At 31.5% G+C, this 27,325-nt stretch overlaps 1 protein-coding gene across 1 annotated transcript in view; it reads left to right on the top strand.

Moving 5' to 3' along the window:
• LOC111626852 (U2 snRNP-associated SURP motif-containing protein-like) overlaps positions 1-27,325 on the top strand; it is a 224,805-nt gene that overhangs the window by 175,318 nt on the left and 22,162 nt on the right. The window contains exons 15-18 of the mRNA XM_023370376.1: positions 2,472-2,545; positions 9,763-9,850; positions 14,359-14,460; positions 18,892-19,051. Coding sequence (XP_023226144.1) covers positions 2,472-2,545; positions 9,763-9,850; positions 14,359-14,460; positions 18,892-19,051 — 424 coding nt within the window. The remainder of the gene's footprint in view (positions 1-2,471; positions 2,546-9,762; positions 9,851-14,358; positions 14,461-18,891; positions 19,052-27,325) is intronic.

Raw genomic sequence — 27,325 nt, 5'->3', positions numbered from 1 at the left:
AAAAAAATAACTGTAGTAAGAAAAACAAATGAAAAATGCAAACTAATGTAATGTCGTATGGTGAGTTTTTGTTCGTATCGTGGAGCAAAAATATGTTCGAATTTCATGTCGTATCCTGAAAATTTCGTATGCTGGGGCGTTCGTAACCTGAGGTACCACTGTATTTTAAATAAAATATTGCCAAAAGAGAAACTTGTATGTATAATTCAAATTGGGGGCTTAAACAATAAGAAAAAATGGTTTGATTCCATTATGGATCCTTTTAAAGTTTCCATTCTGGTTTGCTTTATCAGATCCATGAAAAGCAGTAACCAGTTCAACAGATAATGGTTCAGTTCGGGGTTTGTTACCATGTCAGCTTATTTTCAGTTATGAAATCTAAATTTGAAAATAACAATGTTAATTGGCAATAAATCTTTTAGCAAAACAATAAAATACAAATTTAAAATAATCACATTATTGTTAACAGAGATATAACTCCAGTGCTGTGTTAACCAGTTCCAAAGAGTACTGGCCTGTTTGGCACTTGCCAGATGGCCAATTTAGCCTTGATTGAGGGAACTCTTGATTGTTTGTAGAAATGCTCATTATATACAAAAGCAATGAGTTTACAACTTTACAAACTGGTTCTGGTATAATCTTGTTCCATATCTTTGTAAATCAGTTTTGTAGACAGACAATATACTGCCTATAATTACAATGAATGATAGACTTGTAATCTAGGATTGTAAATATCAACACTGTTGGGCTTTAACTTTCTTAGTTTCTTACTACTACTGACATATACTACTGGTAATCTAAACACATAGACACCTACACCAGCATACCTCAAATTACTCACTTTTACTGATGTATTCATCTGTATATAACAGACATCTTCAGGTATATAGAACACAGAACAAAACAAATTAAAATTAATTTGTCTGTTTTATTCTTTGTTCTATATACCTGAAGATGTCTGTTATATACAAATGAAAGCATTAGTAATTTTATTTTCTTGGGTGAAAATAAAAACTTTAAATTGTAGAAAAAGAAATTAAATTTCCTGATATTTTATAATGAATAATAAATGTTACGTTCAGTAATTAAAAATGGCATAAAAATTGTACATAAGAAATTTTAAAATGATAAAATTAAATTATGAATGTGAAAAAAGAAGAAGAAAACTTTGAACACTGGGATCGAACCCTCAAAAACAAAGACACTGCAAATAACAACTGAACTAATCATGCCATGCTGTTACTTTGTGAACTGGTTTTCCATATTGGTATTAATGGTTTTAGAAAACTTTTATCTTAATTTTTCCAAGAATTCCTGAATAATGGGTCCTGCAGCTTTATTAGAGTTTAAATACAAGTAATTACTACACATCACAAAATTTCGTCGAAATCAGTGGTGACAAATTATCAGGTTTCCCTTCTCAGGGTGGTATAGTATTATCCATCAATATTTTTTGGATACAATGGATTTGGAGTTGGATACAATAACAAGATATATGTATATTATATCTAAGTGGATAGTTTCTTTAAGGTTTATGCATATGTAGCAAAGGAATTCTTTAGTTTGATCTAATTGCATTATTACGATTAGTTATATTCACATTGAATTATAATTTTGGTAGTATTTATCAATTATTCACATACATATCAAGATGAACAACTGATTAAAAGGATTCTTATATTTAACTATTGTTTTGAAAAATCAAAAATTCCTGATATTACAAAAGATAAATGCCCTCATTAATCGGAAATTAAAGCATGTAATTTTTCAAAAACTGAAAAAGAATTATTTTTCGTATTTGCATGCCAATGCTTTACACCTTTTCATCTCTCTTATAAATACGAGGGTAGGCTGAAAAGTAATGCACACATGCTTGTAGAGCACAAATGAAATGATTTTCAGAAGCATGCCAGGTAGCATATGGAAGTAACATTCCCCCTCTATGTGCATGTGCAGTTTGAGGTTGTTGCATTCATTCAGTATATTTTGAGAAGTGGAAATATGGAGACATGTTCTGGTGCTATGTCAACGCCAGTTAAACAGCATGCTGTTATCGAATTTTTAACTGCTGAAAAAATTACATTTAAAGGCTGTTTATGGTGACTATGCTGTTGATAACTCTACTGTAAATCAATGGATAATAAAATTTCGTGGTTGTGAGCCTGGAAAAGCCATAATTGTTGATGAAACACGCAGCGGATGTCTGATTACTGCCACAGACGATTACCGTTGCCCCTTGTTGCAGTGTTTAATTCTTCTCAGTGCATACAGACTCTAAAACATCTCAGACATCGAATTTGTCATGTTAGAGGCAGCCTGGTGCCAATAATCTTGCAACATGACAACGCTTGTTCACACACCTCGCATGCAACTGGAGAGGCTCTGCGAAACCTGAAGTTTGAACCGATTCCACACCCTCCTTATTCCCCCGATCTTGCACCTTGTGATTTTTATTTTTTCCTCTACTCAAGAGAGACCTCAAGGGTGATCATTACACCTTGGACAATGAGGTGAAGGCAGCTGTCAAGTCCTGGATTGGAGAAAAGTCAGAAGAATTTTTCAGTGGTGGAATGAAAAAATTTGTTACACATTGGGAGAAATGTGTTAGCCTTAACAGTGACTATGTTGAAAAATAAATATATGATTTTGAAGCTTAAGAATTGTACTTTAATGTACTTTTTGCCCGATCTTGCTATTTGTTTTTGTTTGTGTTCTACAAGTATATGTGCATTACTTTTCAGCCTACCCTCGTATAGTCATAGTTATAATTTCAACTATTAATAATAATAAAATTATTCATATTACCAATTTTTACCAATTACAGTGGAACCTCACTTAATGAGTGACGTTTCATGTAACGAGTGACAAGAAAAGGGGAAGTCTCCGATTGTGCACATATTCCATCAGTTTGTGTTTAGCACTCATTCTACGAGCATTTTAGTGTTGCTTGTCATCACATATTTTTCCAAACTTGTGTTCACACATATTACATATAAACGCCAACAAACATAGTCTGTTATATAATAAACATGCCAAATGATATGCAAAATTGTTGGGCTATGTAAAGGCTATAATTAAATATTAGAAATTNGATCATTTTAGTGTTGCTTGTCATCACATATTTTTCCAAACTTGTGTTCACACATATTACATATAAACGCCAACAAACATAGTCTGTTATATAATAAACATGCCAAATGATATGCAAAATTGTTGGGCTATGTAAAGGCTATAATTAAATATTAGAAATTGATTAATTTGACTAGAGGTAGGCAGTTATGCTGCCATCTCATATTAAATTTAATGACCAATTCCAAATTAAATTTCAATTTTTTTTTTTTTTTCGTTTTCTACAAATTGAATTCACATTCCAGGTTGGTTCATTCCATGCTAGAAGAAAAGATGATGATTTACACTCCTTAACAATGTATATTTATAATTTTCCTACCATAACAAATAAATTATGTTATACATAAAATATTTGAGTATTTTTTTCGACATAGAATGCATTATCATACTTTACATTAATTTATATAGAAAATTGTTTCGCCTAACGAGTGTTTCACGTTACAGTAAGATTCTGGAATGAATCATACTCGTTAAGTGATGTTCCACTGTAGTACTTTTATTTATTTTTAATTACTGTTTTTTTTTATGAAATTTTACTATTTCCATTTTATTAATTATATTTTAATTTTTTCACAATTGTGTGTATAATTTATTGTTGTTCCTAGTTTACTCATATTTTTGCAAAACATTAGATCTCTTGGGATTAAAACTTTCTTCTTCCTTTCTGGCTGTTCAAAACTCAAACTCTCAACCATGAATTCTCACCAAAAGCCAGATTAAAAACAATGCTACAGATATCTTTAACATGCACTGCAATTTTGGACACAAATATGTCATTAATCTTGTTAACTGGCACAAAGGAGGCATTATGGTTATTTATCATTCTGACTACAAATTGCTAAAGTGTTTGAATATCACAATAACATTCTTGCCTTTGATACTCTACAATATTTTGTTACTTTTGTAGTTATTTACAGCTTCCATTGCTCCCATGATTAAAATCTTTTGTATCATGATTATCATGTACCAAGATTTTTTTTAATTCTCACAGCCCATAAAATTATTCTTTTAGGTCAGTGGTTCTCAACCTTTTTTGTTGATGTACCCCATTTTCCCATTAGTTGTTTCTCAAGTACCCTTATATTTTTGTATGTAAATTTTATAATTACTGCGTTAGATGTATACAGTCCTTATAATTGAGCACCATTAAAAAAACTCTAATTAATTAACTATAACTAAAAGTGAATTATTTATTTTACATAGATAATAATAAATTTAATCAGGTACATACATTTATTTATTATTATTTGATAAGTATATTATATAAAATCACAGAAGTCATTTCAATACATGCATAAATTACATTTCCTAAAAATAAATAATTATAATTAACAATAAAGAAAAATTAAATTATTCTACAATCTAACAAAATTTAATGGGATATTTTTAATTTTAAATTTTCGCTGGATGATGAAATTTTCTTTAAAAAGTAAAAAAGACGTAGTCGTTTCCAAAAACTTGGGTGATCATCATATTTTTTTAAGTGTTCCTTAGTAAAAACTTCAGACGACCCGACCTTTCTTTTTAAGCTACGTGGCCGTCCTGGAAAAAGTTCCTTAAAACATAGAAACAAACCAATTAAAAAGTAATAATTTTTTAAAATTTGGATTTGATGACCTTACGACGTGGGATATTTGTTGCGATAAATCTTCAGCAATTTTTTCAAAATTTGGTTCCCACGTTGTTAAATAGAGATTATAATTGTGTACTGACCTTGAAAGTAATGGCTGCGAATTTATAACGTGCAGAACAATACATGAATCTTTCAATTTTTTTAACAAACGTAACGTATAAATTTGCTAAATATCAAGTAATGCGCGCATGCAGTGACATGCATTGCATGGTGGGGATATGATCCAGGCCTCGTTATTCCTAATACCAGTAGTCCAGTAAAAATACAAAGAGCCCGAATATTATCGAGAAATATTTAATGCTCGGTTAAACCGTAATTTTACTAGACTACAGGTTCACTGAGCACTATTGGCACAAATAGACAGGTAAATCAAGTGGATAAACAAGTTTTTTAGACTGTTAAAAGGGAAATCAGTGTTCACACTGGGATATTTTAAAGCAAGCTTTTGTCATTTCTTGTTTCTCGTATTAATAATTTACAGCAAATTGATTAACATGCGCCATTTTATAATGAAAGTTAGATGTACCCCTTCGATTTACGCTCGTACCCCTAAGGGTACATGTACCCCCGGTTGAGAACCACTGTTTTAGGTGATTTTAATTGCACAAATATCCAAAGGCCTATCAGATTCCTATCTTATTCTCATTCCAAATATATTGGACAATTTTTCCTGCATGAAATTTATTACTTTTGTTATTTTAAACAACTTGTTTCATTTTCCACATTCCCTGCGCACAGTAATTCTTTTCAGAATTTGATTTGTTTTCATAGTATCCATATCACAATTCATCCAATCAATGACTTTAAATCTGACCATACTCACTCTTTTATTCTATCTTACAATCCCAGCAGTTTTATTTTAATTCCTAAATGGAACAATTTCCACTGGAAAGAAGCTTCAAAATATGTATATTTGATAGATTGGTCTTTCCTTTCGATCTCAAGTATGCTGTATGATAAAAACAGTCGTTAAATTACCGAACTTAATATCATTCGCTGTGCAGTAAATGAGACAGGCTACAATAATGCCAAATTTATCTACATCTTAAATAAAGTAAAAAGATTGCTTTTTCCTGCTACTACACTGCATCTCCCGAAAGAATCCACAATAGTCCTTCCCGCGATACCATTTTGTGGTCACGTCACTCTCCGTATTTGCCGTATTTTTAGGCGATATGTGTTTTTTCTGCCAGTTTCCCCACAGCCAAATATTAGGAGGTTGCTGTCCAATGACAGGGATCCTACTTCCATTCTTGAAAGATCGGGGGTTTATTCTATCTTATTAGAAAATATGTCGGGTGGTTGCACCCATTATATTGGCGTGACAACTAGAATGTTATCTTGTCGTATTTCAGAGCATCAGTATTCTATCAGGGAAGGCAGGAATGAAACTGAGCTCGCTAGAATGGTATTACAACACCAACATACCCCGTTGTGGGACGAGGTGGCCATAATAAGGCATTGCAATAACAGAAATGTCATATATATTTGGGAGGCCCTCCTTACCAACATATTAAATCCCTGCAACACCTCCACACTTGATTTGCCCCTTTTGTGGATCAATTTGTATAACTATCTAAAACAACGTATCTAGCTCCACAATTTGGAGGCGCATAGCACTTGCGCATTATAACTGCGCGTGTTTTTGTTTAAAAATTGTCTTATGTTCTACTGTTGCTTTCATTCCAAAACATTAATACGCTTGGAACAGTCAGTTATTTGTAATCAAAAAAAGGAATTTAACTGTTTTTAACAGCCTGAGGAAGACAAAAATAATTATCGTCAAAAGCACTTGTCGGTCTAGCAACATTTATTTATAATTTAACGCCTGTATGATAAAAATTTCTCCTATTAAATGGTCGGCATGCTGTCCATGCCTGTATTATAAAAACAGTCCCATGACAGTCCCATGACACTCAACTTGCTGCATCTAGTTGAGCATCATCTCATTGGAAAATGGCTCTTTGGCACCCCACCATGAGAGGCAACACATGTACAGTACATGCAGGATGTCAGTAACATATCACTGGGCCATTATGATCCCTCAGATCACTACTAGATGATGTGTGATCTGCATGTGATGGCACACCAGCCATGGGGGCAGTATGCCACTCCAAAGCATAGGCAGAATTGAGGCATTGGCCACGGGGTCTCCAGACACAAGCAGAGTCATTGCCAGTGTCCAAACCAAATCTGGATTTGTCACTGTAGATGACCCAGTTCCATTCCATTGTTGTCCAATCCTGTCGGAAGTGGCACCACTTCAAATGGAAGAAATGGTAGGGGATGTCAATGGCCACTGCAGTACCAAATGTTTCTAACTTAGGAACTTCAAAATGGTACGTACAGACATGGAGGCTCATAACAATGGCACCATCTGTGTTTGGATGGCTGACAAAGATACATTCAGCCATGTGCATGTGCATGCTGGTCAGAAGACCAGACAGTTCTCTTAGCTAGTGATCTGATAGGGGTGTCCCGACTCTAGGTGCTGCATGTTCCAGCTCTCTTTTGTCCACTGTCCCAACACCTCTTGACAGTTGTCAGAACGGCCTAGGTGGTAGGCTGTTTAGCAAGATGTCCATCCAACTTCTCTTGACTTGATAATCCTTTCCCCCTCTCAAACTCAGTTAGTCATTCATATAGTCTTTGATTACAATGTAAAGTCATCTGTAGTGATACAGCATTCTGCTACAACAGATAAACTATAGACGAATGCTTTTGCATACTTTTTTATAGGTCAAGGGGGGATGCATGTTAACACCCCTTCCTGGCCTTATTCCATGAGCCATCATGCTATAACTTTAATAATTTTCATATCTACTTGAGATTTACCTTCATACCAAGTTTTGCAATGATTCAACAAGTTTTTGCTAATTTTCATGGCAATGAGTGTATTTTATCGGTTTTACTACAGTTGTTGAATAAGTACTCAATTCATATTTACATTATATGCCTGGATAATTTCTCATTTGCTCCATTTTCTCTTCTAGTTGACATCCCTCTTGTACTCTCGTATTTAGTGCTCAACTCAATAATATTTTCTCTTGCTATTGTTCAAAAATCCTCCTCTCTGTCAGTGGCATTAAAATATTTTTAACTTTGTAATCTTACAGTATGATGTGTCTCTCCTTACTTTTTACATTATAATCTTAAGACCAATTTATCAGAAACCTGTATTACATGTTATTTGCTTATTTGTTTTACCCATCTCCCTTTATACATTTCTAGCAACCAAATCTATTTAAATACCTTTAATGATTTAGGCATCATCTATGACTCAAAACTCAATTTTAACAGTCACGTTCAGCATCTACTTAAAAATTTCTCAATTGATAGATGGATGTTATGGTGTAATTGCAAACCAGTTTCCTACTTGAAAGCTGCTCTATATTCATTGTCTTTTGCAAATATCAAGTTTGTCATCAATTATGGTCCCCTGCTATGACTTCAGACTCTAATTTAGACAAAATTCAATCTGTGCTTAACAAATCTTATCTTTTGCTTATGGACTCAGTCGCCTTCCCCAAACCAAAAATAGCAATGTTGCTTGCATGCATCTTTGTCTTCCTCTCCCAATCCCTCCTTTGCATTCGTTATTTTGATGCCATGTTATTTTATAAATACAGTATCTTAATAGTATTTTAAATTCAAGATTATAATTTTATTTGTGTTTCATCTTTTGACTCAAGGAATCAGTTTTATATGCATCCTTTTACTCGTAAGTCCATTTTTATTTGTTTTCTCAAAATTGTTAGGATTATAGAGCATCAAGTTATTTTAGAGTAATTTTTCTTTTACTTTTTATATTTGTGTTTATTGTTGTTGTCTTGCTTTTTATGTGTTTATCTGTTGTTTTTTTTTTTTTAAATGAGAATTATTGTTCTCGGTAGCAGTCATCAAACAATCTTGCGAACACTATTCTTAGTTAAGTAAAAATTTTAAAACGTTTATTTTGTACTATTTATTTTTATAATATGGAACTGATTTATGAAAGCAAATGTTTCTAGAATTTTGGTTCTCTTAATGAAGATCCACATGTTTTGTATTTGTACAACTTGATAATGACCAAATGTTGAGTAAACATTTGGTCAATATCAAATTGTGTGAATGATTTACATATAACTATTACTTGATATTTGCCATTTTCCACTTGTCAGTATAATGTGTCAAATCAAAGAGGACAAATAGGCAATTATTTGACAATTGGCAAATACCAACTGTGTGGAGCTAGCTGCCTTTAGACGAATTGTAGCATAAATAAGTTCAGCAATTAATACTTTCAAATCATTTATTTCCTCTCTAAATTACCCAAATCTTGAGATCTGACAATTACAGGGGAAACCTGGGAGATTGTCATCACCAATTTTGACAAAATTTTCTGGATGTGTAGTATTTACTCGTACTTAACTTCTACCAAAGCCGTAGGACCCAGTATTCGAGCATTCTCGAGAAACTCACGATTATAGTTTTTCTAGAACTATTAATATCTATGCAGAAGCACCACTCGGGTGTTCATGGTATGGTGTGATTAGTTAAGGCATTGCATGAAGAGCATTAATATGAGGTTTGAATCCCATATCATTGGGGTCACTGGCAAATGAAAAGAGAGAATCCTAGCTGTCAACTTTGATCACTTCCCTTTCTACATCAAAGGGACTCTAGCTGTGCCCTTACCTCTCTGGTAAAATTGAAGCATCCAGGTAGAAAGAATTGTCAAGTTTTCTTTCCTGATTAGAATAGGCATGTCTACCTACTAAAATATTATATACAGTACAGTATATATAATATATTTTTTGCTGGACAGAGTACAGATAGTGTTGAGTTTCTTATTATATCTTCCTATCCTTACATATAAAATGTAATATAAATGTATTGATATGTATATTATATGGTAAAAACCTACATTAAANAAAGGGTAATTTAATTATTGTCATTGTTATTCTTAATTATTATAAAATATTAAATTTTAATATTCATTACCGTAATGTTTAATTTAGATTTCAAGCCAAATTACCAGAGGTTTTTACGTACATTCAAGAATGTTTTAAGAGTATTGAAGGACGATTAAAGGCAGAACAATTTAAGGTATTTCACATTTGATCTCTTTATATTATCTAATTAAGTTAAGAATGAAATTTATTTGTTATGGTAGGAGATTATTTTTAGAAAGATGTGGAAAGATCATATTTAAATGTTCCTAATTGATAACAAAACTCAGAATATTTGTTCCTGTACTTTAGGAACATATTCAATTGAACACTGCTTTGGTACTTCACTAGATAGTAAAAGCAATCATTTTTTTTTACTTTAAATACATAGATTACACTAGATATATATAAAATCAAGGCAGCAGTATTCTAGTGAAATAATGTAATAGTCATTTTAGTGTAATCAGAATGTTCTACTAGTGTTTGACATCGGTGATTTATAACTAAATAATTTACAGCTTCTAACTTATTGAAAATTATATGTAAGTAATAGATGAGAAAATGTTAGTATCAGTAATGATAAAAAACAAGATAAGGAACTAAATAATATAAAAAAAAAAAAGAAGGCAATACAAGGCAATACTTTGGCCTTTATTACAACACAAAAATTATAACTAAGAACACATTTGTTGTTTTCAACACATGAAAATTGAGCTGAATAAGATAAACTTTAGATTGAAACACTTATTTAGTGTGTTTCAAAATAGAAGCAATGATGTCTGATGTAATGGATGATTTTGGAAACTCGATTCCTTTTAAACTTTACTTCATAACAACTTAATTTGGTCCGTGTGTAATAGCTTTTGAACTTGTTTATTGTTGCCAATCAGCCAGTGAAATTTATGAATATAGAAATGAATATAGAGCTATTAAGCTGGAGTTTAAATATGGTTGTTGTGTTAAAGTGTTTAAAATTCTAGGCATATGAAACAAAATTTGGGTGATATATGTTTATTTATGCTTGTAAACAGAAAGCTGAAGTTGGAATTTTGGGTGAACACTTGTGCACCCAAACTTTCAGCTTAAGTCTACTGCACAATCTGGTCAAGTGTACAAATAACATGCGACATTCACCAACCTGGCTGGACTTGATGATGATCCTAACAAATTTGGTTAAAATCAGTCAAGCGGTTTCAGAGGAGTTTATTTAAATCTATGACATTTGAGTGTAAAGAAATGAGATTTGTGTACTCTGCTCAGTTATAACAAAATTATAATTAATAGAGAGTTTGCGGCTGAAGTTCAAACACTAAACTTGTATGGCAAGCAGAACTACACATTTGATGTTTGAACTCCAAGTAAAACATGTTGAGCCACACATTCACATCATGCACTGACTCATGGGATATTATTGAAAAATGGCAAAAATGTTTAACAATGATGAATGTTACCAGCAAAGGTAAATAAACAAATTAAACTATTTTAAAAATATTTATAGGATATTTAATAATACTAAATAATTATTTTTGACTTTAATTAGCATCGTGTCTCCTACTGTAAAAAACAATAGGAAAGTTCCAATGTGTTTTTTTTTTTGTCATGACATACTTTTGTTGAGGGAAGTAGTGGCTGTAAATCGATATGCATATGAAAATCTGAAAGCTGCTTGGAAAAATATATCTGAAAATTATCGTTTATGGCCACTGAATACCACCCTTTGATGTGTTTTTGGGTCAACAAATAGGACATACCGTTCCATCTATGAACCCCCAACAATTTGTCAAAGGAGCACCTTTTGCTGTTAGCTGTTATTACTTGACTAAATAATTTTAATTTTTCTCTTGTTAGTTTTATTTTGCCGATATTCAATAACAATTTTGAATGGCTATTGTAAATGATATTTAGTATTTCATGTAGAAATTGTGAAAGTTCACTTTTTGTTCTCCCCAAGAAAACAGAAATATCATCAAGTCTATTAGGATAAACTATCATCTTTGTAAAAAAAAATACATAATGCATCAATTCCAAGTAAGTATCATCCATTTTCACAAATAATTACAGATGGAAGGCATAAAGCAGAATGGAGGCAAAACAAATCATTTCTTGAGAATTTGTTAAAATTATAAAATTTTATAAGTATTATTCCTTTTCTTTTTTCATTTCTTACTTTAATTTAATCACTTACCAAAAATAAAACAAGCAATCAGAATCTGTCATTTCATTTAAATTCATTCTTACCTTTGTCTCAGGTATAGTTTTAGTCATATGATGTAATAAAATGGCTTCTTCATAACTTTCATACTCATCCAACAAGACTAATACCTCATCAATAGACTACAAATAAAATTTTAATTAAACGCTTACTGTGTGAAAATGAAAAAAAAATGAAAAAAAAGTGAACACAGCCTTAGAGTTTCTGTGGTCACTTCACATCACTTTAAAAAATATTGAATAATTAAATAATTTCTGAATTAAAATCATCTATTTTGTACAATATTATTCATAAATGCTTAAATAATCATTATTTTAATAAAACGCATCATAATTTTAACCCCAAACACATAAAAAATGAAGAAGTTTAAGCCAATCTTCTACTCACCATGCTTGATGTACCAAGTGCCATTGTCAACCTTCTAGACTTGCCAGATGGCAGCGCTTGATGTCCAATGTTCATGTTTTTGTGATAAAAACGTTGGCCGCAACCTCTCTAATGAGTATTTTTGATATCCAGAAGTTTTTGTGATACCATGCATTATATTATTGTAGTTGCTAAATTATTAAGTGCTGTACATTGCTGTATATTGTACTGTCTCTTTTTTTGTCTTTTTTTTTATCTTATTTCTCTTAATAATAAATTCAGAAGTATAACCTGCTAAAGTTCAGTAAAACTTCTGTATGGAAGTGATTGTAATAAATTACCATACTGTTTATCCACCTTCTCATTTACCACATTATCATAGAACACACCCCACTAATTTAGACTTTAATAAACTCGGACAACCTCTACCCCACATTAATACAAGTTAGCAGAAATTTACCATATTAAGATTATTACATAATATTTATATCATCTGTTACATAAGCATTGATTCCTAAAGATCTGACTCAGGATTACTCCAAACATTCTAATAAATTAATGTATATTTCCCAAAACATCTATCCTCTGAAAGGATACATCTAACTGAGATATTGTTCACTACAGAAGCTCCTGCATTAATTTTAAACATAACTTCTTCAAGTTTTTCTATTGTATTTTGGTTATTGTTAAAAAACAGGAAATCTGAAAATTATAAACAACTTTGTAATATTTAAATTTTTAGTTTTCTTAAAGCATCTTTTTTAAAAATATTAAACTAATAAAACAACAGCATATGTACAGTTGTTAAATACAATATTGAAAATATATTGAAGTTGATATTACTCTGTTAACAAAAATTATAATTCTACCCAAAGAGGACATCAATGTGATGTCAAAAGTATGTGCTAATTTTTATCATTAAATTATCTTAATGCCAAAATACAGTATCGTTATTTATAATTCTGCTGTTGTCCAAACTAAAAGTTAGTTTATTTCTTCATTTCCAACAAAAATCTTTTAATCTGCAATCATTTTTGACTTACTTGATCAGTCTTTATCAAACCACAACTTAAAATTCTAATATACATTCTAGTAGAATGTTCAAACAGAATACATTCAAATCGAAAACATCACAATTTGAATTTTCACAGTTTTTAAAATATCCAAATATTTATATTACATTTAATTTTTTAATGTCACTGCAAAAGTAAAATATAAACCATAATACAATGGAAAATCTCTATGATTCTACTATTTTTTGAATAAATTACCAATATGGTATAAATTAAATTTAGTGATAAATAATGTTGTCATGTCCCATCAAATTTAATGATTATAATTAATTCATTCCTGAAAGGAAAGAATAACTTGAAGCTTGGTTCTGTTCAATGATGTATCTGTTCAGTATGACAGAATTGTATAGTTTGAATCTCATTCTGGACAATTCTTTTCTTATAGATATCCTAATTATATAAATTTTAATCGTTAAATGTAATATGAGATTGCAGCATCACTTATTTCTGTATTCAAATTATATCATTAATTTATTGAAAAAGTAACAAAATTATAGTCCAAGAAACTGAGCAAAATTTTATTATACTAATGTTGAAAATATATGAAATTCTGATATTATTTACAGAACACATTAATGTTTGTCAATTATCAGATGTAACAAGTTTAGGCGCATTACAAGGACGTTTCATAACATGTTCTACTCTGCCTCGCACGATATGCCGAAGACACATGCGTGCATCCTCAAAGTTTAGTTAATCTAGACAATCATTTGGGTAGAAGTTAAGAAGATTAAAATGTGATAAATATTTATTTTAATATTAATATTAATTACCATTTATAAAAATGTCATTAAGCTCCAGTTAGTTAATAATTTGGAATCAGACAGATACATTATTGTAATCTCATCCAGTTTTGCAGTATCTTTTAATAAGACAGACTCATAGAACCAAATTATCTTTTACATTTGGGTCCATTTAAATTAATTTTAAAATAAACGGCATGTCAATATTCAGTAATATAATATTTTTAAACAAACATCGATGCTAATATTTTTATGTAATACTTGCTTTCAGCAAAAAGTTATGAATTGTTTTCGAGCTTGGGAAGACTGGGCGATTTATCCTAGCGACTTCCTTATTAAACTTCAGAATATATTTCTGGGCCTCCTACCGTCGGTAAGTGATATTTTTATATAATTATTTTCTCTGTAATATACAGCCAGGACATCTGGGTACTAAAAATCTTATAAAATACTCATAAAAATTGTAACTTATAAGATTTTTAGTTACTGTGTCCTAGCTTTAGTACTATATAGTTCGGGGAAAGTTATTAACAAGGTTGCACATTTGCATTTTCTATTATGCTTTTATGTTAATTGTCATAAATAATGTTTATGTAATAAATCACTACAGTTACTATGTTATTTTAGACAATGAGATTGTTGACTATGTTAAATCATTCTCAACCCACTTTCAATTTCCTTAATATTATTGTGAGGAGCCAAGGGCATAGAATCAATCTATGTCACTTACGGGCACACAATCGCAAGATTGGCTCACTAAAACTTTTTATGGGAGGGCTTGTTGTAAGTAAATAGGATATAGACTACAGAGTCTCTATCCAACATCAGGATAATGACACCAGTTAGTCAGATTTATAACCCATGGATTAACACGCGTATCGAGTCGAGAAGGAGATGATGAAATATGTTTGATTCAGATAGTGTAAGAGACATTTCTTTAACAATAACAACAAAAATTTAATAAACAAATAAAAGGAGGTTATACAAAGTACCTTTGAATAAAGCTATTTTTTCACGGAGAGAGAGAGAGAGCTCACAATTTCTGTTAAAAATCATACTATCTCAAATCATGTGTCTTTTTGTCTTCTTCTTGTGATCTGTTTCTGGATGAATGTTCTTTCTTATGTTCTTTAGCGGCACATAAATAAACCTTTTTCTTCACTGTATTTACCGACTTAATACTTCATAAATAAATAAACATCAACTCACAGCCCGAGTAGATAATAACAACACCAAACGATCGCCTAATTATCGGGCTGTAATATGGCTATTTTAAATGATTGGATCTAAGTAATTTGACAATTAGAGGTAGGCATTAGGCGCCATCTCTTAATTAAATTAATAATTAAATAAATAATAATTAAATACATAAATTAAATACATAAAAATAGTCGGTGATGTATTTAACCAAGTAAGGTTATATCTAAATCTAATATACTTCTGGAAGCGAAGACTCGCTCGGGGTCCGGGTGGCGTAACTGGCAAGCGCACCGCACGGCAAGCGGAGGTTGCGGGTTCAAGCCCCGTCCCGGGCCAGTTCTTTTATTCCAGAATGTTCTAAATTTATTTATTTAATTATTAATTTAATTAAGAGATGGCGCCTAACGCCTACCTCTAATTGTCAAATTACTTAGATCCAATCATTTAAAATAGCCATATTATAGCCCGATAATTAGGCGATCGTTTGGTGTTGTTATTAATACTTCATTTAGGAGACTTCGGAAAATGGTTATGGACGTTGGCCTTTGGGAGCTTATGTGGAATATGTCCTCCTTCTCTCGAATTTCGTGGCATACTCCCCGAATAATTCAAAATTCTTTCTGTTTCTGACGAGTTTTCACCAATCAGCATCTTGTATTTTTCCTTGTGAACAGGAAAAAGGGGATTTTACTGAGGGGTTGACAGTTTCCAGGGTGACTAAAATTTTAGAAGATAAGGGAAAACCAAAAAGGATGTTCAACTTCCGTTGAAGGAAGTGACTTTTACCAGTTTCCTTCGTTTTAGAAAATATAATTTTCCCATCAAAATCATAGAATATTTTCATCAAAAATTTTTCTATTTTGATTAAATTTCTAATTAATTACAGGTGGTTTGCATCTCACATTATCATATTTCATAAATTTCCTTGCTCCATCAAGTATACCTTCCTTTGATAATTTTAGATTATAAAATTTGAATCTAAAAATATGGATATTGACTTCTGTCAATTTAATTTTATCATACTTAACATAGCTTGTGTTTCTTATTGTAGTATATCTTTAAATAATAGAATGCACATTTCTCTATACTTTATTTTGTTGTTTGAAATATCTTCACAAACATTATTCAACAGTGAATTGTTCTGTCTTTTGGTGTTCAAAATATCATCTTAGTCAGCATGTTTGATAAAGTGACACCAATATTTTGTTACATCTTATTGGCTCCGTTATAAGCAAATGACTACTCTGACTGGCTACTGTTACAACTTTATTTTATAATGGGCTTAATGTTATGACTGTTTGTAAGAATATAACAAACTATTTTATAACAGAAAATATCAATGTATAAATTTCCTATTATTTTCTTCAAAAGAATTAAAATGAAACATCATTTAATCAGAATGAATTCTTTTAAGTATATAATAAGTTTAAATATATTGTCATAAATAATTCTTATTACTAATAGTGAAATATATTATCACTTAAAGCTCATTTTATATATATATATATATATATATCTGTTTAACATTGATCTTTAAACACAAGTTATGTCAATAAATCATACTTTATCTTCAGTAATGAAATATTAATACTTGATAAAAATCTGTTAACTTATCACAAATGTTTTTGGTCCACCTTAGGCCTTCTTCAGGTGGAGTTCTATTAGAGAAAAACTTTTTCTGGTGTGATTTCATTTCCAATGTGTTCTAATTTCCTTTTGAATTTCCTTTTTAAATTTTAAATTCCTAACAATGTGCGCCTGCATTGGCTGTTATAACGTTGAGTCATACATAGGCTGCCACACCCTTGAGAGTTGTTTTTCATCTTTAAAATTGATTGAAAGGTCTTGGCATTCAGCTTTAAAAATTTCTAATGCCTCCAAATTCCTATGACCCAGCTTTATAACAGCCAACGTAGGCACACGTCATTAGGAATTTAAAATTCAAAAGGAAATTAGAACACATCGGAAATGGAATAGAACAGAATTGCACCAGAAAGTTTTTCTCTAATAGAACTCCATCTGAAGAAGGTCCTAAAGTGGACCAAAAATGTTTGTGATATATTAAAAAAAATTCTGCAAAGCTTTATAAGGTTAGTGTGATATATATCTGTCAATACTTTGTTTACGAGATGGATTTTAACACACCAAACTATAGATATGTAGAATAAGGCATTTTTTTTACAGATAGCTTTAAATTTGGAGAAATCAAGGAATAGTTTATCTTCAATTTTAGTAGTGGTTTTTTGGGAATGATAGAAAAATAATCTAATTGTTACATTAAGGAGACAGTATAGTGTATAAATACAAAATGACAATCTGAAATTAAATGAGGGATACAAATGTAACTATAGTTAAAAGGAAGTAGGCCATTAAAATATTTATAGGTATAAATGCAATCAAAATATTTGATATGTTTGGTTAATTTGGAAAGTCTGGGACAAATTCATGCAACATCAGGAATATTAGTAGCTGACAGATGCCAAAATTAGTTCAGGTTAATGAAAATTTTGTTAAATAAAAATACAGAATTTAATATTGATAAGGAGGCTGAAGCCCATATAGGTAATGCATAATAGATAATAGATTGGAGGTTAGCAAAAAAATATAGCAGGGAGAGTATTTTTTATTTGATATATTTTTCAAATTATGCCAGAGCATACTGTGTGAGATAGAAAACTTAATAAAAAGATTTCCATGCATAGAGGAAAGAAAGTCAAGTATCAAAAATTGACACCAAGGTTGCAAACATTATTCACAATTTCTAACAGCTGATTATTTAGAAAAAAATTATGAAAGATAGGGTTCTCATAAACCTGAAAATCATGATTTTGTTTTGCTTGAATATATTGTAAGATTTAATAATTTAAATAATTTATTTAGTTCAATGATATCTTTTTGTAATGTATATTGACAACAATTGGCTAATTATAATATCTGATTTAAATCCAATTGAGTAACGTTCTGCAATAAATGGTGGGGAGCCCTGCCTTAGTGCTCCCAAATCTGTCTGGAGAAGCAACTGTATTCTTTTGTTTATAAATTTGATATGTTAGAAAATTTGTCATATATGGAGCTTTAACTTATTTTATTATTCTAGTCTTATTTCATTTTACTTTAATTTGTTGTTTGCTAACAAAAAAAAAATGGTAGTTTTGAAAAAGTCACATATTTCTTATTTTAGTTAAATAAACTATTTTGTGTTTTCTGCTAGTGAAATAATTTATTCACTTGTGTAAACAGATGTTTATTACAATTAGCAGAAACTGTAATGATTATAATGTGGGAGTACAGAACTGGTTCTTTGTTCCCATAATACAATCAACAATCAATCCATATTTTATAGTAAATAGAATAATTATATATCTGTATTGTAAAAACTCTGGTCTGGTAAGAGTAATAAACATTTTTTATAAATCTGAACATGTACTTTCTAAAATTAATTTAGTTTTATTAATTTTGTTTATATTTATTTCTAAAATGACTGATTGTTAATTGATAGTATACTAATCATAGATTGTGGGGAAAAAATCATTATTATTCATTCTTAATTTTTTATGTTTATAATTTTTAAAATATTCTTAAAAAAAATTTATAATTTGATTAGAAAGTAGATGAAGACTCGACGGATGTCGATGGAGTGACGATGCCAGAAGTGGTACCTGAACAGTGTCAGGAAGATATAGATGGTGTACCTTTAACTGCGGATGAAACCGACATTGACGGAATTCCTTTAGAAGAGAAAGAAGATTTGGATGGAATGCCATGTAAAATTACTTAAGTTTTATTAATAATGTAAAAGTTTATAGGTCTCCAAAAGAAACATTCGGCACAAATCAGTACGACAGAATTATTTTTAAATTATAATAGTAAATCTAATAGTTATTTACTTATAATATACAAGGTGCAGTCAAAATAGTTCTGGGACTGGTCCAATAAAAAAATGTCTGTGTACATGCTAATTTATTGAGAATTGTCACTTTCAAAATGAGTTTCTTCTGCAGCTATATATATGGATTCCAGAGCTTCTCCCAGTTTTCAAAACATTCCTGGAACTGTTTTGGTTACATTAATAAGCACTCACTGTGATTCTGTTTGAATGTCTTCAATGTTCTCAAATTGATGTCCTTTCAACACTTTTTTCAGCCATGGAAGTAGAAAAAGTCACATAGTTCCAAGTCTGGTGAATAAGGAGGGTGGGGGAAACATGGCCATTTTATTTTTGATGAGAAACTGTTGAATAGCGATAGCTGTGTTAGTGGGGGCATCATTATGATGCAGTAGTTTTGAGCTTTCCAAAGATCTGGCCTTTTTTGTTTGACATTTTCATGTAGGTGCTTCAAGACATCCATATAAAAATTTTGATTTGCAGTTTGGCTTTATGGAACAAATTCTCAAAGAATTCCCTCCCTGCCAGAAAAATGAGTATTATTGAGATTGCACCTCACTTATTATGCTTTCTTTGGTCTGGATGAGCCATGATTTTTCTACTGAGTCAATTGTCGTTGGTCTCAGGGCCATAGCCATAAATCCATGTTTTGTCTCCTGTAATCACTTTGTTTTCTGTTGCAGTCTTGCCAAGTTTGAAACAAAATTTCATGCACATACACTGTTCCTTAGAAAAATTCATTTTACAAAGCAATGAAAATTGCAAGTAGACGCAACGTGGATCTAATCTAAATAGTAAGAAATAAAAACTACATAAGATAATGGCATGGAATTTAGTGGGAAGCTAAATAACGATTGTCTATTACACATTCTAGTTTGTGCAAGTTCATCATGTGACCAATTGTAGTGCCACGTCACCAGTCCCAGAACTTTTTGACTGCGCCTTGTAAATATTGCTAAGTATGTGGCCATTTACAACTGCAATCAAATTTTTGGAGATAATCCAATTATTAACTGTAATAATTTTTGTCCAATGACTCAGCAGTAAAGATGCTAGCTTCTCATTATAAGAGACTTGGGTTTGAATTCAGATTACAGTAGAACCCCTCTAATCCGTCACCTTTGGGACTGGGGGTATGGTCGGAACGCAAAAAAGGTCGGATTATCAGAAAAAAGTAAAATAAACAATCTTCCCCTTTGTCCAGTCTTTGTAGCACTGCTAATTTTTCATTTAATGAAAGAGTAACATGTTTACGTTTCACTCCTAACATGTTAAAAACACACACAAAACTGTACATGTACACACAATGTAAAACATATACTGTAACGAACACAGAAAAACACCACGGATGGTGAGTCACCGACGAGTCGGAACAAGTTTCTCGACTCTGACCACGGTCGGATTAACCGGAGTGACGGACTAGCCGAGGGCGGACTAGAGGGGTTCTACTGTAGTTCAGAAATTTTTGAGTGAATTGACCCAAATGACTGGCCCTATCCCACATGACTGGCCACATTAATTATGTGGCTAAAGCCTTGATGAATGTGAAGAATGCCCTCTTAGTGCCTACAAAAAAGAAAAAATTAAAAAAGTGATAGAACCAAAAATTAATTAATACAGCTGTAGAATAGCAGAGATGTATAAAATAATGATGTTTTAGATACCAATGTTTTCAAATTGACAAAGGAAATGTATTGTTTTTATAATATGTAACATATTACTGTACTAAAATTCTATTGCAACATGTATGCATTTCATATAAGGGTAGGCTGAAAAGTAATACACACATGCTTGTAGAGCACGAATGAAATGATTTTCATAAGCGCACCAGGTGGCATATGGAAGTAACATTCCCCCTCTATGCATATGTGCAGTTTGAGGTTGATGCGTTCATTCAGTATATTTTGAGAAACAGAAATATGGAGACGTGTTCTAGTGCTATGTCAACGCAAGTTAAACAGCATGCTGTTATCAAATTTTTAACTGCTGAAAAAGTGACTCCTACTGAGATTCATCGTTGTTTAAAGGCTGTTTATGGTGACAATGCTGTTGATAGCTCTACTGTAAATCAATGGATAATAAAATTTCATGGTTGTGAGCCTGGAAAAGCCATAATTGTTGATGAAACACTCAGCGGACGTCTGATTACTGCCACAGACGATTACCATTGCCCCTTGTTGCAGTGTTTAATTCTTCTCAGTGCATACAGACTCTAAAACATCTCAGACGTCGAGTTTGTCATGTTAGAGGCAGCCTGGTGACAATAATCTTGCAACATGACAATGCTTGTTCACATACCTCGCATGCAACTGGAGAGGCTCTGCGAAACCCGAAGTTTGAACCGATTCCACACCCTCCTTATTCCCCCAATCTTGCACCTTGTGATTTTTATTTTTTTCCTCTACTCAAGAGAGACCTCAAGGGTGATCATTACACCTTGGACAATGAAGTGAAGCCAGCTGTCAAGTCTTGGATTCGAGAAAAGTCAGAAGAATTTTTCAGTGATGGAATGAAAAAACTTGTTACACGTTGGGAGAAATGTGTTAGCCTTAACAGTGACTATGTTGAAAAATAAATATATGATTTTGAAGCTTAAAAGTTGTACTTTAATGTACTTTTCGCCCAATCTTGCTATTTGTTTTTGTTTGTGTTCTACAAGCATGTGTGCATTACTTTTCAGCCTATCCATGTACAGTACTGTATGACTAACATGGAAACAATATTTCTGATCTCATGAAAGATATTATATGGTCAAGTGTTGCAATACTTGCCAAGGATATGTACAATATCCTTGGCAAGTATTGCAACACTTGACCATATAATATCTTTCATGAGATCAGAAATATTGTTTCCATGTTAGTCATTCATCCTTTAATAAAAATTTACAACTTCACATTTTACTAAAAAATATATCAATCATTGTTTTTCATCCTCTAACTTAACTTCTTGTTGGAAGAATTTGATGCATTTGTTATCTGTAAAGTATAAAAATAGTTCTCTAGCCAAAACTTATTTCAGACAGTTGGATTTTCTAATTTTATACCAAGGACATACATGGCAAACATAAAGCATAAATATAAAGCAAATATGGTATATTCTTCTACACATACTTCTTTAATTATCCAAATAAACTAAATAAAATAAATTATTGCAATAACAAAATCAGAAAACAATTTCCTCAAATAAGCAATAAACAAAGAGTAAATTTTGTCATAAATTGTACTGTTTTTTTTTTTTTTTTTAATTCCGAATATCAAAAATCACTTAGAGTATAAAACTAGTGGCTAGTCAGAATTTTCTTATAATTTCATGAAACTTTTTGCATTTGAAATTTGGTGTCATTTTTAGAAATAATTGAAATTTTTTGAACCGGTGATTGAGAAATGCTGATGTATACTGTCAGTAGGACTTAAATTATTAATAGGACTGTAATAATTTAAGTCCAAGTTGGCAAATATAATAAGTATTGAAATAAGAACAATAAGGCAATAATAATTACTGTCAGTAGAAGTTTGAACAGAGAATAATTAAGAGAATAATGTTGAATTAATTGAGAGATTCAAAAAACCTAAACAGAATTACAAAATTCTGAAAAAAATATTTCTTCCAGGAAAAAATTTATTTTACATATTATTTTCAAGTATATTTGCATCCATTATCAAGATACATTGTTTTTAAAGTAACACCTGTGATTGAAAATTTTAAATAATCATTACATTTGATCAGAAAATTTATTTTAAGTGCAATGTAATAATATTACATTGCACTTAAAATATTAGAGGCAAATGTAATATAAGGTGCAATGTAATAAAAAGAAATAATTCAGTATTGTTTTCAAAATACCATATTTTTTTAATTGTATGATAACATTCGATTTCAAAGCCAAGGTGTAAGATTTTTTTATGAAAAAAAATTTTTTTTAAATTAATTTTATTACATATTTGTAGTATTTTTAAATAACAGTTTAAAAATACTATAAATGCTACAAAACATGTGAGTCAAAAATTATCCTTGCTCTGGTTATATTAAAACTTCTGTTAGCCACACCATCTTATTGGCACTTTTTGTACAAGGTTGCTGTCTCTCCAGTCACTGCTATGCAAGTTCAAACATATTACATCGGTACAGTTGTGATTGTGGTGTTAGAAACAGTGATTGCCTCACTTCTTATTTGCACGAAAAAGCTGCATGCAGTGATCCATTATTTTGTGGTCTGAGGGTGTGTTGGCTGTCGATATTTATTAAAGACTCTGTGCACGGTATGGAGAAAGTGTTTTGTCATGAAGAAGTATGTTTGAATAGATACAGAAGTTTGAGGAAGGTTGCACAAGTGTCAGTCATGAAGAGGGATCCAGACACCTGTCCACATCCACAACCAGCTGTCTCCCATCATCCTAATTAGCCGTACCTATCATTTCTGATTTACCGGCTTTTTATTTCCTATTTATATAATATATATTCTATTAATCTATAAACTAAATTAAATTTCAGATATTTTGTTTAAAACTGGATAAATTGTATGTGCTTAAAAACCTATCTCAATTAAAATGTATATAATGTATATAAACATATGTATAAAGAAAATATTATAAAACAATGTAAATTACTAGAAATAAAATGTATAAGTAAGCAGTGGATGAAAGGGAATCAATAAAATTATAACCTTAAAATGTGAAGTTTCTATCGTAATTTCAACATTCTTTCAAATAAACCAATAAACTTATCATAACTCTGTAAATCTCTTACTATGCACATATAAGGGCTATTTAAAATATTATCATAAAAATATGTATATCTCTAAAATTACTATATATTGGACAATCAAATAAAAAGTGATTCAAAGAATCAATTTCTCCACATTCACAATTTGGAGAGTTGACTAACCGAAAAGTATATAATCTTTCTCTGAAATCACTGTGACCCAACAAAATTTGACAAGAATAGTAATTTGGGGTAACCCAATGTGCCTCCAACCTATCAAACAGTGGAAAAGTACCTAGCTGTTATCCTACCTCGCAATTCTTCACATCATCGATAATTCCATTTATCAATCATTAATTTCTTAATATGTTTTACAACTATATGAGTAGCGCATGTCGATGTATCTGGCTGAAATATAAAATCCTTATAAACAAAAGATATTCCCGCCCTAATCAAATATTTATAATATTTCAAATTAATTCTTAAATCAATTGGCAAGTCACCTGCAATCAATTACAAAGCTGGAGTTGATATCGTGCGGTAAGCCCTGGTGACCATCAGCAGCACTTTCCATTGGGAAGATTCCAATTTCCCACAGTGAGGGGGCTGAAGTCTGTCACCCCACACACCAGCAGCATATACTATTATAGGAACGTACAGAGACACATACAGGACTCGGAGTGCAGGAAGCTGCAACCCCCCACCCCCAGCCTGCCAAGCTCTGTAAACTATAAAACTGTCCACATCCACAACCAGTGATAACATTGAACCAGCACATGAAATGATTCTGTCAGATAGACAAGTGATGGTGGACAGTGTAGCAGATTATTTGCAAATCAGCCATGGCTCTGCTTGTGCAATATTCCATGGCGAGCTTGAAATTCAAAAAGTTTGTTATGGTGGATATCAAAACAACTCCTGGAAGAGCACAAACAGAAAGTCTTTTGACATCTGCAAATGACATTTAGACCAATACTCTAAAGAAGGTGAAAATTTCTTGCAAAGAATCATTACTGGTGATGAGACATGAATTCATAACTATGAGCCTGACAGTAAATAGCAGACTATGGAATGGAAACATTCTTAATAACCAACAAAAACAAAGTTCAAAAGTAAACCATCAGCTGGAAAATTTCTGAGATTCTCAAGGGCCAGTATTGGAACATAATCAAGAAAAAGGTTCAACAATCAACAGTACTCATTACATTGAGATGTTCACTGAAGAGCTGAAGCCTGCACTTTGGACAAAACATAGAGGACTGCTACTCGAGGGTCCACAGTGTCGACATGCTCCAAAAACTTTGTTTTGAGGCATTGGAGGATATTCCCTATAGTCCTGATCTTACCCCCATCATCTGTTTGGAATGAAACCCTGTGAGAATGAAGATTTACATCTGATGAAAAGGTGAAGACAGCAGTGCATTTGTGACTTGCAACTTGGCAAAAAAAAAATTTTTTTTAGCTAGAGAATACAAAAGTTTGCTGGACAAAATGTATCAAAAAGCTGGGTGATTATCACAAAAAATAATCTATTTGTCTTATCTGAAAATTGATTAAAATAAATTCTACAGCAGAATGCAGATAATTTTTGACTCACCCTCATTGATAACATTTGCCAACTCTATTTCCACACATTTCTGTATATAAGTTTTCTTTCAATGTTTGCATTGTGTCACCTCAAAGATGTTTTAAATTTTTAAAATATTTTACAAATTTAAAATATAATATGATGTTATATATATAACATTATTATATTTTACAAATTTAAAGAATTCTTCTATTTTGAAATGAGTTATGCATGATAAAATGAAAAACAAATCAAGTACAGAAATTCAGGAATTTAATAAATTCCCCTATCTGTGTTCTAATTCCTCTAAATGGCTTACAATCTGACCTGGTGCTGGGATTGAAGTAGTTCTGGAAATGCTTACTTTTAATTTATTTTTGTCCAGTATTTTAAAATATAAATTGATGCTTATTATTTGTTATACTACTGTAACTAAGGAACAAAAATCAAAAAGAATGGATTTTTTCATAGTTAATTTTTACCAGATGTCATGCTGAACATTCAAAATGGTACAAGGTAGAATTGGAAAAAGTTTAATGACTTTTCCTGGCTATCATAGTGTAAATACTGCTGCTAAACTTATGTTGACATGTAACTATATCCTTCCTGTGATTGTCTTGTATTTCCATCCTTTTGACCATACTCTGGTAAAATAGAATTGATAGCGAGCTGTGAACCATAAAAAGTTGACCTGCTTATATCTCAGTGCAATTTTTGCAAAGATGCCAACACAAAAGTCTAAATCCTGGATATACCATGTGCATACTATGAATGGGCAAAGGATACCTTTGCCCATTCATAAACTTAGAATGTCAAACTTTGAAAGAGTTAAAGGCAGCTGTTTTAAAGAAAAGGCCCAGATTGTTGACCAAAGGCGGGATCCTTCTTGATGACAATGTGTAACCACGCGTCATCGAAAATGTTAGGACACTTTTGAAGAAATTCACTTGGAAATTCTGCACCTGTCCTAAATCTTGCTCCCAGTGATTTTCTTTCCTTTCCCAAGCTGAAACACATTCTGCAAAATCAACATTTCCAGTCAGACACTGATTTGGAAGTTAAAGCATGGAAAAGCTTTGAGTCTGGGTCCATATCTCTCCAGACATGGTATCAAAAAATTTGTGGTGAACTGGAACCATAAACAGTTTTTCACGTGAAGAAGAACTGTTAATGGTTCAAAAACGTTTGTGGAAATTTTTTTTTTTTTTGTTGTTGTTTAGAGTTTCACACCTGTAACAGGCTTTGAGGTATGTAAATAACTGGAACAGATTTTTAACAAACTCTGTGACTATGTAGAAAAATAGAAAATTGATCAGTGTGCATTGCATATAGGCCTATTGTTTTTATTCCAATAAACACATAGGAAAAGAACAACAGTGAAACTATTCTGTTTTGATTCTTCCTTATATTTAATTTAATCCAGTAATTGTTTAATATTTTTCACAAAATGTTAGTTTTTCTCAGATTACTTTTAGGTTGCATGTCTTACATTTGATATCCCTTATTTGTTTTATCAATTTTTATCTAGAAAATATGCAAAAAATTTTATAAAATCATAAATATAAATGAGATTTTATTTGTATTTGTGATTTCTCTTACGAGGGCTGTTCGAAAAGTTCGCGGCCTTGCCTATATGCGGCGCTGCGATCAATTTAATTTTTGGCGGGAATAATTCAGTCATCCTTGCTAAAGATACGATACCAATTTCCGCTTGATTTGTCATAAAGTTTTGCCACGACAGCTTAGCAGATAGTCAATGTGCACATGCTTTGTCAAAAATGGAGAAGACGGAGACTCGTGCGGTCATAAAATACCTGACGAAAAAAGGGTTGACCGCATCTCAAATCAAAGCTGACATGGATGAAGTTTTGGGAGAGTCTGCTC

Source organism: Centruroides sculpturatus, unplaced genomic scaffold (genome assembly GCF_000671375.1).
Source record: "Centruroides sculpturatus isolate CEXI.00-Female unplaced genomic scaffold, Cexi_2.0 scaffold33, whole genome shotgun sequence".
NCBI classification, from domain to species: Eukaryota; Metazoa; Arthropoda; class Arachnida; order Scorpiones; family Buthidae; genus Centruroides; species Centruroides sculpturatus.
This window is presented reverse-complemented; position numbering and strand designations above follow the sequence as displayed.